The sequence below is a fragment of the Ambystoma mexicanum genome, chromosome 7q, assembly GCF_040938575.1.
Source record: "Ambystoma mexicanum isolate Mex_15411 chromosome 7q, UKY_AmexF1_1, whole genome shotgun sequence".
In the NCBI taxonomy this organism is placed as follows: Eukaryota; Metazoa; Chordata; class Amphibia; order Caudata; family Ambystomatidae; genus Ambystoma; species Ambystoma mexicanum.
This window is the reverse complement of record NC_090941.1, coordinates 1,083,882,837-1,083,894,318: the sequence shown is the minus strand read 5'-3', so window position 1 is coordinate 1,083,894,318 and position 11,482 is coordinate 1,083,882,837. Positions and strand designations below refer to the sequence as shown.

The 11,482-nt window shown below is 46.8% G+C and overlaps 1 protein-coding gene across 1 annotated transcript in view; it reads left to right on the top strand.

Annotated features, from left to right (window-relative positions):
- Positions 1 to 2,840: 2,840 nt before the first annotated feature.
- Positions 2,841 to 11,482, top strand: part of LOC138528000 (indolethylamine N-methyltransferase-like) — a 151,588-nt gene continuing 142,946 nt past the window's right edge. Inside the window, exon 1 of the mRNA XM_069639424.1 lies at positions 2,841 to 3,044. Coding sequence (XP_069495525.1) covers positions 2,897 to 3,044 — 148 coding nt within the window. The 5' untranslated portion in view covers positions 2,841 to 2,896. The remainder of the gene's footprint in view (positions 3,045 to 11,482) is intronic.

Here is an 11,482-nt window from a genome sequence, read left to right as displayed (position 1 = left end):
CTTGGCCCGTTCCATCTCCTCACGAAACTTCTGACATATACCATGTCGCCTGTCATCAGCTGGCAGTCTGTGTTTTCTGCAGTGGGCGCTGCTGTGTCTGTTGGTGTATCTTCTGTGAGGGGGGTGCTATTTGTTTTGCTATTGCGCATGCAGCTTTCGTCAAGTTTCTGAGGTATTCATGGAATTCATTGCCTAGAACCGTGGCGCTTTGATGAGCATCTGACTGTCTGCGCAGGGGTGAGTGAGCTGTATGCATTCTCCTACCTGTCACAATTTCATGTGGTGACAGGTGGTGGTCCTTGCTGGGTCGGTTCCTCATTTCAAAAAGCGCTAGGGGTAAACAATATACCCAGTTCTTCTTGAGGGTATTGCACAGTTTAGACAATCTACTCTTGAGCAGTCCATTCATTTTTTCTACAAAGCCATTCGATTGTGGATGATAAATCGTGCAGAGCTTGTGTGTTATGCCTAACATTGCTGTAATGTGCTTGAACATGTCATTTACAAAGTATATATATATATATATATATATATATATATATATATATATATATATTGACAGACCACACAAAGCTGGTGAGTCTGTACAAGGAGGACTTTTACTCTTTTCCTTACAACAGTCCCAACCTCCAGAGCAGGGCAAACAGTTCAACAGTTTTAAAAGCTAAGATTCTTCTTCTTGCCATTAGATTCCCATTCCATGCTGGAATGCTACCACTGCATTGGACTCTAAATAACTATGTACAAACCCTCTTTAATTATGTACACATAAATAACTTGTTATACATGCATGTATTATAGATGAAGATGAAACTTGTTAGTAACCTAAATAACTATGTACACATAAACACCACAGTTGTTATGCATGCATGTATTATGGATGGAAATGCAACGTGTTAGTAACGTACATACCAACTATAACCTCTATTGGGACAGTTATTATTATCTGCACTATTAAACACTATTACAAAAAAGTTAAATAAAGTGAACTGTGCTTGCTTCAAATTGTAATGCAGATGTCCTTGATTTGGTAGGTTTACAGCAGAGTTTGTCCTTTTAGTGAGGTGGGTGGAGCTATGCAAACTATGCACATTTTTGGAGTACAAGCCCCAGGGAAAAGTTGGCATCTCTGCTGGGAAAAGTGTGAATGAAACTGATGGAAAGAATGTGTCACTTTCGACAGCTCCTGGTCCTCCACAACCTCTTCCTCTCCTGGACCGCATGTTACATCTTTAATTTTAACATTTCTAAAGTTAATTTTACTTTTTTGGGGAAATTATTTGATTGTGTTCCATTCCAAGTTCAACTGAATCAACTGACATGGTAAACAAAGTAGGGTCACAACTGAATACCAGTTTAAGAGAGGGAACAAATCCAAGAATGGAGGTTTAAGACAAAGCATGACAATTTCATACAACAATTGTATAACAACCAAGTTGTTTTTTACATCATTAATTGCTAATACATAAACACAAAGTTACAGGACCTGAGGGGTGGCGGTGAGAATGGTACCAACTGTTCTACCAACTGAAATCGGGTGTGCACTCTAGAAGCACATGTCTGTCTTTCATGCCTCCTCGCTCAGTATGCAACTGAGAAGTCTACACTGGAGCCCTGGTGCACAGGCTCACCAACTATAGTGCTAGCCAGAATCATCCATCTTTGTTGAAAGCACCCCTTTCCTTGTTTCCATCAGACATTTAATACCCCCCTACAACCCCCCGTTATATCCGAAACCAACGGGTCAGTAAATCTATTGCAATGTCCTATGCTTGAAAATGCAGATTGTCACCACATTGTCTCCAAGATTCCTTCTTTCTAAAAAAGGTTTTGTCTTAGGAAAAGGCATTTACAGTTTTTTTCATTGATGTTTGTAAAACTGCCCTGTGAATGCAGGACTGCAAGTACCTTAATGCACTGTGACATGAACTTGAAAGCCAGGACTGGCTGATAATGTCATACCTCACATGAGATAGCGGGACATCTCTGCACCCCAATGCAGTCATTGTTTCACAGCAGCAGGCAGCGTGTTTTAATGTGTAGTGTGAATAAAATGTGCAAGAACAGAGACATTTTTAATACATTGTTTTCATGCTAACAAATTAAACACAGCAGTGACTAGTTAGCAATCTCACGTAAAAAAGGTGCATTTTTATATCGTACATGTATTTGCTTTGGAGTAGGCACAGCGGGATTGTGGGGGCTTGAAAATGCTTATGCCCCTCCCCAGTGAGCTGTGACTTGACAGACAAACCAGCGATCCCCACTCTCTGTTTCAAACTTGTGTCTGTTGCTGCCTTTAATTAAAGAAATGACATAAGTGACGGGATTACGAGTGACAACACAGTGGTGTTAGCCACCATTTTTGGAGTCCTTAGGACTCAATGTGGATTTTACATTAACGCAGTCATTCTGCTGCAGTAATTCCAAGGGATTTTGGTTGTAATGTGGATGATTTACCTCCAGAGGTTTGCTGTACTCACCTCATCCACCTCACCCCCAACATTCTTAGTGCAACGCTTTGGTGAATAGTGATAACAGAATTACTGCCACTTTACTGCAACATTTTACCAAAGCGATGTACTCGGAACGATCACGAGGAAATCAGGCGAAAATAAAAAGATGAATATGCAAAACATTGGCTATAAAAGTAACCCCTGTTAGGTTTTGCGGTACTCAAAGATGTGCACGAAAGAACACCATGAATTCCCTTGTTTGGGTAGATCAAATAAATCATTTAAAAGGCAAATATTCATGACCTGAAGCCCCACAGGCTAAGGGAGGAGAAGGATCCTTTAAATAGGCGCTTGCTGAGCACTCAGTTCATGTTTGTGCTTCTTTGAGAACTCACAGACAGGAGACATCTAGAGTAAAGGACCACCTTGAATACGTGAAAATGGCTTCATGTTCATCCTGGATGGAGCTATATGAAAAACATTTTGACTCAGCAAGTGCTATGGCAGTATACTACACTGAAGACTCAGCTTTTGTGGAAGACAGCATTAGGCAGACATTGAAATGTCTTGTTGCTGTGTTTTCTTCAGGTAAGTGCAGCACAGTTGCCTGACTTTACACTTGACCTGCAAGCCATAGTTTAATTAACCTTAACTTTCATTAGGAAAGATCCTTTACAATATGGGCATATATTTAATTAATGTATTTATTTATATAGCGCACCAAACCCGGAGCTATCTAGGCGCTTGTGCTTAAGATATTGGTTACAGTGCTTATGGTTACAAGGCACAATGCACAGGAAGTAATTACATCATAGAACGCAGTACAGAAGGTAATTACATCACAAGCAAAAGTGCAAAAGGAGTTAAGTGTGCACATTTGTGCAGCCTAACCCCATGCAGCAGGGCAGCTGCGACACGAGGTGCAGAAAAGTCAATCAGATGGACACATTCGTGGAACCTAACCCCATGCAGCAGGGCGGCTGCGACACAGAGGTGCAGAAAAGTCAATCAGATGGACACATTCATGGAGCCTAACCCCATGCAGCAGGGCGGCTGCGACACAGAGGTGCAGAAAAGTCAATCAGATGGACACATTCGTGGAGCCTAACCTCATGTTGCAAGGCGAATGCGGCACAGAGATGCAGAAAAGTCAATCAGATGGACACATTCGTGGAGCCTAACCCCATGCAGCAGGGCGGCTGCGACACAGAGGTGCAGAAAAGTCAATCAGATGGACACATTCGTGGAGCCTAACCCCATGCAGCAGGGCGTATGCGGCACAGAGATGCAGAAAAGTCAATCAGATGGACACATTCGTGGAGCCTAACCTCATGTTGCAGGGCAGCTGTGGCACAGAGATGCAGAAAAGTCAATCAGATGGACACATTCGTGGAGCCTAACCCCATGTTGCAGGGTGGCTGCAACTTGGGGCCAGGAGCAGAAGGAAGAGAAAGCAGCGTCGCCAGCCCGAGCCCAGCGGACCTCCAGCCTCTACCGCTGCCCTTTCCATCTGAAGGTAGGTTGCGTCCGCTCCCCTGGACTGTCTGTGCGCTGCACAGTCGTTCTGGGGAGGTCCGCTGCTGGGTCCAGCGACCCTTTTTCCCCAGGAGACTACGGAGATCAGTCGCCGGAAGCCCGTGGAAGGAGGACGTTGCAGGGCCCGGAGAAAAAGCTAATCTCGCGGGGCTGGAGAACCGCGGAGCTCCCCTGAGGCCAACGGGCAGAAACGAACCTGTGGGGTAAGAAGAGCTCATTGGCACCACCCCCTCCCAACATGAAAATATAACACCCCCTGTACCCTCAGACAAATGTCTCTGTGCTCACCTTTCAGGGTTTGATATAAGGCCATGGTGCCAGCCATGTCCACCCTTCAGCTCTCCTCTACCCCTTCTTAGTTTCTCAGTGCCACCTTCCCCCTAGACTTCGGACTTCTCCTTGTTCCCCGATTCCCGGCCACAGGCTTCGCACCCCCATGTGTCATTTCCTATATTAGTATCTCGCCCACCCCCTTTTTTCTTTCTGGTTCCTCAATTTATCTGCGATGTTCCTCCTTCATAAATAAATTGTGGCTGTTGTCTCACTCCTTCTAAGTGTGTGCGCCCCTCTCCATGAATTTGATGGCCTTTTTGTCTGAGCTTAGAATATATCTAAATGTGTCTTGTCCTTGAGCTGTGCCCATGTTCATAGAAACCTGCATAGCCTATATTGTCTAGTACAGGAAGAGAGGGGAAGCTAACCCGGCGACCTGTCTGCAGCGCCAGGAGTTCCAACCTGCAACGTACAGAGTATATGTTGATCTCCCCACAGGCGCATTGACCCACTGTGTTGTCTAATTGCATTTGGTGACACTTTTCAATTTGTGTGGCTCGCTTTGTGGCATATCTTGCACCATCTGCAGCCGTGCCCCCATTTACGATGAAAGTGGGATCCTGAGTGATTAAGTGTTTTCTGTGTTAACCTTGTAACCAGTTGAAAGCCCTGTCCAGCTGCTGGACAAATGGCAGCAGACCTCTCTTGGCTTTCAGTGGCAGCACTTTTACTCTTCTTGCCTGCCTCTGCCCGTTGGACTGTCTCTGGTGTCTGACGTTAAACCTCTGACCCTCGGAACTACACCAGTAGTGCTCTTCAAACCATGCCTTTCTGGACTCTTTGGTGTCTGACGCTGCAATCCTGCCCTTTTGGAATTGCCGGTATTTTAGATGATCCCCTGCCAAATCCCCTGCCAACATTTCTGTTTTTGACACCCTGTGCCTTTGACTACTATGCAGGACTGTCCCTGGGGGCTTCTCAGTGTATGGATTGTAAGCATAGTTTGCCCTCGTGGCTGACTGTATGATATGATATGATATGGCATTTATAACGCGTCTATACACAAGTGTTTCAAGGCACGACGAGGCGGGGGGGAGGACGGGGGACAAGGGGAGACAGACAACGATCCTACTAGGCCAGGTGTCATTCAGATCGCGCAAGTGCAAGGGTAGAGGGGAGGGGAAAAGTGCAAGGGGGAAAGGGAGAGGGGAAGTGCAGTATATGGTTAGTAGAATAGCAAAAAATAAATAATAAGGGCCAGCTGTTGGCAAGTGCAAGATAAGTGCAGACAAGTGCTGGCAAGGGGGGCTTTAGGGATACAGAAACAGTCCCACAGTGCAGGGGTTGCCAGGGAGGCAGTGCGGGGGAGAGTGGCTGGGCCAAGGACGGAGTTCGGCGGGTGGCCCAGTAGCAGATTCAGTGCAGTTTCAGTAAATTTAGCAGGGTAGAGGGGGAGAGAAAGCGGAGGCAAAGAGGAAGGTTTTGAGGTGCTTCCGGAACCGGAGATGGTTCTCCTCAAGTTTCAGGGAGGCAGGAAGGCTGTTCCAAAGGGAGGCCCCTGCTGCGGAGAGAGATCTACCCCCAACTCGTTGCTTGGAGAAGCGACTGACCCTGAGGGAGTTGGAGGCGGATGAGCGGAGAGCTCGAGAAGGAAGATACTTTGGAAGAGAGAGTTGAAGGTATTTTGGCCCAAGGCCCCAGAAGGCCTTGTGGACAATGCAGAGGGTTTTGAACTTAATCCTCGCAGCCACTGGGAGCCAGTGTAGCGATTTCAGTCCTGGAGAGATACAGCCCCTGGGCTTGAGGCCAAGGACAAGTCCCGCCGTCCTGTTCTGGATGAGTTGAAAAGGGCGGAGAGTAGAGGCAGGTAGATTTAGATAGAGGCTGTTACAGTAGTCCAGCTTCGAGAGAACCAGGGCTCTAGAGACAGTGAGCTTCTGGGGAAGGAGAGGAAAGGAAGGATACAACTGAGGAGGTGTAGCTGGTAGTGTGACTTCTTAGAGACGTCAGATATGTGAGTAGAGAAGGAGAGTGTGGAGTCGAAGATGACCCCGAGGTTTTTTGCCTTGCAGGTAGGAGCAGGAAAAGGGCCAAGAGAGGCCGGCCAGAGAGCTGCAGGGAAGGAGGGAGTGGCCATGGCCATGTAACTCAGTGCCTGCACCTGATCTGCACTAGTATTCCTGCCCCATTGCCTTGTATATAGGCCATTTATACCGTTGAAACCTGATTAGAACGTGACAGGGCTTTATACATAAAGGAAAATATAGAGGGTCAGGGAGAGCCGGGTTGTCTATTGGCAGGAGAACGTGTCATGGGAGTAACGGGTGGCAAACTGTTCCATGAAGAGAGAGGTCTTTAGTCTCTTCATGGGGTGCCGGAGAGATAGGTCAAATCTGATGTGCTTTGCTGCTGTTTTTTCCAGAACCTTTGTTACAGTCGGTGTACTGCTAGTTGCTGGGTTGTCAAGTATCTGTTAGACTTTCCTTCCTCGGGGTGGGCGACATGGACCAAAAGTCATAACTCGATATTTTTGGGCTGAGTGGTGATATATGAACTGAGTGTGTAGAATGGATAAATAGGAAGAACGAATGAGTACGGAATGCATGCAGAGCTGATGAATACATAGAACAGATGAGTGCGGGATCAGATGGATGAGCAGAGCAAGATTGATGAGCTGGGCGGAAGAACGTGGAGTGGAGGACTGCATAGAACAGACTACTGGTAGAGCCGACAAATATATAGAGCAGACGAGTTCATATGAGCGAACAAGTACATACGAATAGAAAGGCACGTAGAGTAGACAAGCATCTAGAAGGGACAAGCGCCTAGAGGGGACTGGCGTCGAGTAGGGACAAGTGCGCAGTGGGGTCGAGTGCGCGGTGGGGACAGCAGTGCGTGTAACAGAAAGAAGCGCGTTTGGCGGAAAGGTGTGCATGTGCGGGGCAGACAGGAGTGCATGCGTGGGGAAGACAGGACTGCATGTGTGGGGAATAGAGGAGTGCATGCGTGGGGCACACTTGAGCGCGAGGGATGGACTAGAGCACACAAGGCAGACTGGAGTGCGTGAGTGTATCGAGCAGACCGGAGTGTGTAGGGCAATCTGGGACACATAAAATGAATAAAAGTGCATAGAACGGACTTGATCGCATAAAATTGCGTGACGTACATTATAAGGTTTGGAATGCAGGGAACAGTTGAAAAAAGCATATATCCCATCATACCACACCCCACGCTTACTCTCTTCTTTACACCACCACTCACGTAGAACACAGAGATACTATGACACCATTCGGTATAACTGTTCTCATATCAACATCTCCCGCTCACTCCCGTAAACACTGCTGGTTACACACCCCCGAGCCAGGCGTTCTCCTCAGGCCTAACGCAGCCACACTCGGTCTGGAAAAATCCTGCCAAAACGAACACATACTCCTGATTTCTCAACCACCACACATACCGCTAAGAAGCAGCTACTACACGAATTCCGCACCAGCTGCACACATACATGGTGTGCACACGCACCTTTTGACTCTCTCTACTCTCTCTACTGACCCAAACTTCGGTTCCCAAGGGCGTTAAACCTACCAGCGCCTTCATACCATAGCAATGGTATATAAGGCGCTATATAAATGCAAAATAACATAACATAACATAACCGAGATGCAGAAAAGTCAATCCGATGGGCACATTCATGGAGCCTAACCCCATGTTGCAGGACACAGGCACATGCAAACAACGGGGGGAAGCAAGGTACAGGGTTCAGGCACATACAACAGGGGGGCAGCAAGGTACAGGGTTCAGTCACACAGGCACATGCATACAGCAGGGGGGCAGCAACACAGGCACAAACAACGGGGGGAAGCAAGGTACAGGGTTCAGGCACATACAAAAGGGAGGCAGGCACACAGGCACAAATAACGAGGGGAAGCAAGGTACAGGGTTCAGGCACATACAACAGGGGGGCAGCAAGGTACAGGGTTCAGTCACACAGGCACATGCAGACAACAGGGGGCAACAAGGTACAGGGTTCAGGCACAAAGGCACATGCATACAACAGGGGGGAAACAATGTACATGCATACAACAGGGGGGGCAGCAAGGTAAAGGGTTCACGCACACAGGCACATGCATACAACAGGGGGGACAGCAAGGTGCTGGGTTCAGGCACACAGGCACATGCATACAGCAGGGGGAGCAGGGTGCAGGCACACAGGCAAATGCATACAACGGGGGGAAGCAAGGTAAAGGGTTCAGACACATACAACAGGGGGGCAGCAAGGTACTGGGTTTAGGCACACAGGCACATGCATACACCAGGGTGGGGGCAGCAAGGTACAGAGTTCAGGCACAGAGGCATATGCATACAACATGGGGGCAGCAAGGTACAGGGTTCAGGCACACAGGCATATGCATACAACATGGGGGACAGCAAGATACAGGGTCCATGCACACAGGCATATGCATACAACATGGGGGCAGCAAGGTACAGGGTTTAGGCACACAGGCACATCACATCCCAATTATAATGATGGGATTAGGAAGGAAATAGGGTAAGGCGCAGATTGAAAGGTAAGTTTGTTGAGGGAAAAGGAAGACTGAAGGTGCCTGCTTAGAGCATGAATGGACGTGTCTGCTAGAATTATGCAGTGTCTCCTTCGCAATCACTCTCACAAACTAGCATGCATAAAAAAACAAGCAGTTACCCAGTGGGAATCTAGAGTATGGAACACCCAACCCCTTCACATCTGCACTGCACCCTCAATCACCAATATCAGGTCAAGCTTCAAAACATACATGTTTCCCCACACAAAACCATCCACTGCTACTACTTGTCTATCCTAATCTTCCTATCCTATCCTATCCTGAAAACATTTTGTACCTTTTGTTCCAGCTCCACCTTGCTAACGCAGATTAAAATTAAATTAAATAAACCTCCTGTTTCAACGTAGAGAAACCTGAATTTCCCTTTGAAGGAAAACACTTCCGGTCACTATACAATGGTAGTGTGCATTTTGATATTGTTGAAACTTTGTCTGGAACATGAAGGAAGACATCTCATAACTCCAAGAAACAATGTTATAAAACCTGTGGCTTCCCAACTAGGGATTTCATTTTAGTACAAACATAGTTAAAGAAGCATTGTACATCTTTTCCAAGAGTGCAATGTTGAAGTTTCCCTGAGCTCAGAGAATATTCTCTAAACTGAAGAATGTAAAATGCACATCCGACAAGACAAATATGTTCTTGGTCCAACCCAATCAACTCAAATCAGCAACAATTGCACATAATCTAGCCAATCCCATAAATCTCCCAATTACCTCTCACATGTGTAGACCCTAAAGGAAAGACCCACCCAGAGGATGGAGTAAAGTATAAATGCTGCCAACCCCCATTTGATGAGTGAGGATTGCAGCTCCAGGAGGTTCATGTTTGGAGAATGTTGGAGACTAGAGAGTGCTGGAGGGGAAAGTGGCTGGATTAATAGAGGAGACCGGAGAGTTGACTGCAATGGAGAGCAAGCAGAGGTGGTGAGAGCTGAAATGGTCAAATATATGTTGGAAATACTTGGAGGAGAGAGTGGCTAGAGGGAGCTATGAGTAGCTGGGGGTGGTAACAACAAGAAGCTGAGGTGAGTAAAGGGGGAGGTACTGCGAGAAGGATAGTGAACGAGATAGGATGATACAGTGAAAACAGAGAAGGAGAGCTGGCAGAATTAGGTGTTGGGAAGGCAAACTTTGAAAGAGGAAGTTGTACCAGGAGACACAAAGGCAGAACAAGAGGCAGCCCTGAATGTTGAGAGAGTGATAGAGGGGATAACAACAAAATGAGAACAGCTTAAGGGTAAGTAAGAGATAACAACAGGAAGCAGTTGCGGGGAGCAGGAGGTAAGACATAGGGTGCAGGAGGAAATGATAAAACCCAGGGACAGTGGCAGGTGTGACCCTCAAGGGCCAGAAGTGTTAGTGAGGGAGTAGCATCTGATGGAGTGAGTTATATGGAGGAACTGGAAGGAGATGTACCAGAACGGAATGCAGGTATTCGGGGTAAAAGTGAAAGTGAAACTAAGGTGAAAGTGGTTGACCCTTGGGAGGAAAGGACAGGGGTCTGAGACAACCTTGCTAATGTTGTTGAAAAGATTTGTTCCCAACATATTTAAGGGCTGTTTACAGACCAAACACAGAGGGAGGCAAAATAACTGAGGGAGGTGGGACCAGGAAGAGGAAGAATATTACCCTTACAATTCTATGGAATTTTACAGTTATTGGCAAGGTGTGTTGGACATAGCCAGTAGGGAGAAGAACATAGTTGGGCTAGAAGGATTTTATAGTAGTTAGAGCAGGAATGTTCCCTTGAGTCAGGTCAGCTATAGGTAGGGCCAGACAGTAGGAGAAGTAATATAACCCGGGCAGGGATGTTGTGGTGAGGTCAGAGAGGTGAAGGGAAATGGAGAATGGTAATCCTCAGGCTGTCCCATGGGACCCCCCCCCCTTAGCTCTCCCTACCAGCTATAACCATGGTACCATCTTCACAGAAGACTTGGTGCTAGAAGTATTCATGGATTACAAGTCCTGTGGAAGCCTAGTATTAGTTGGACCTGTAGATAAGGGATCAGAAATGTATGAAACATGCAACACCAGAAGAGGGGATGGGCAGGCAACATCCAATCAGCTTTAAGTACTTGGATAGTGGCTGCAGGGGCCCGATTACCTAACTGCCTGCATCTGGAAGGAGAGGGACTTCTGTGGGAACGACCATCCTGATTGCTATTATCATTTCTTATGTGGAAATCTATTTTGTATGTTTCCATTGGGCCCTACAAATACAAAGTCCACACTTCAACACATTGAACTAAAAATACATAGTGTTGATGTCCTTCTTGATCACAGGTGTGTTATGTGACAGCAAGTATACATGCATACAAGGATGGCAACTTTGACAAGCTAAATTTCATTATCCTGTAGTGCCCTATGGTTTTTTTTAATCCCCTGGTCTCCTTTACCTACTCAGCCATGGTGTTGATAAGACCTAGGAGAGAGTTGCTTTAGGTCCCTTAATTCCTAACAGAGTCCAATGAATGACTGCTCGAGTGACAAACCAGGGATACGTCAGCTTGGTTCTGCCTGAATGTGCCCACATATGTCAGATCTTTGGACAGAAGTTCCTCTGGCAGATACACTTTGGTGGTGGGATTGTCCCTGCAATATTTCTGCCCATGTT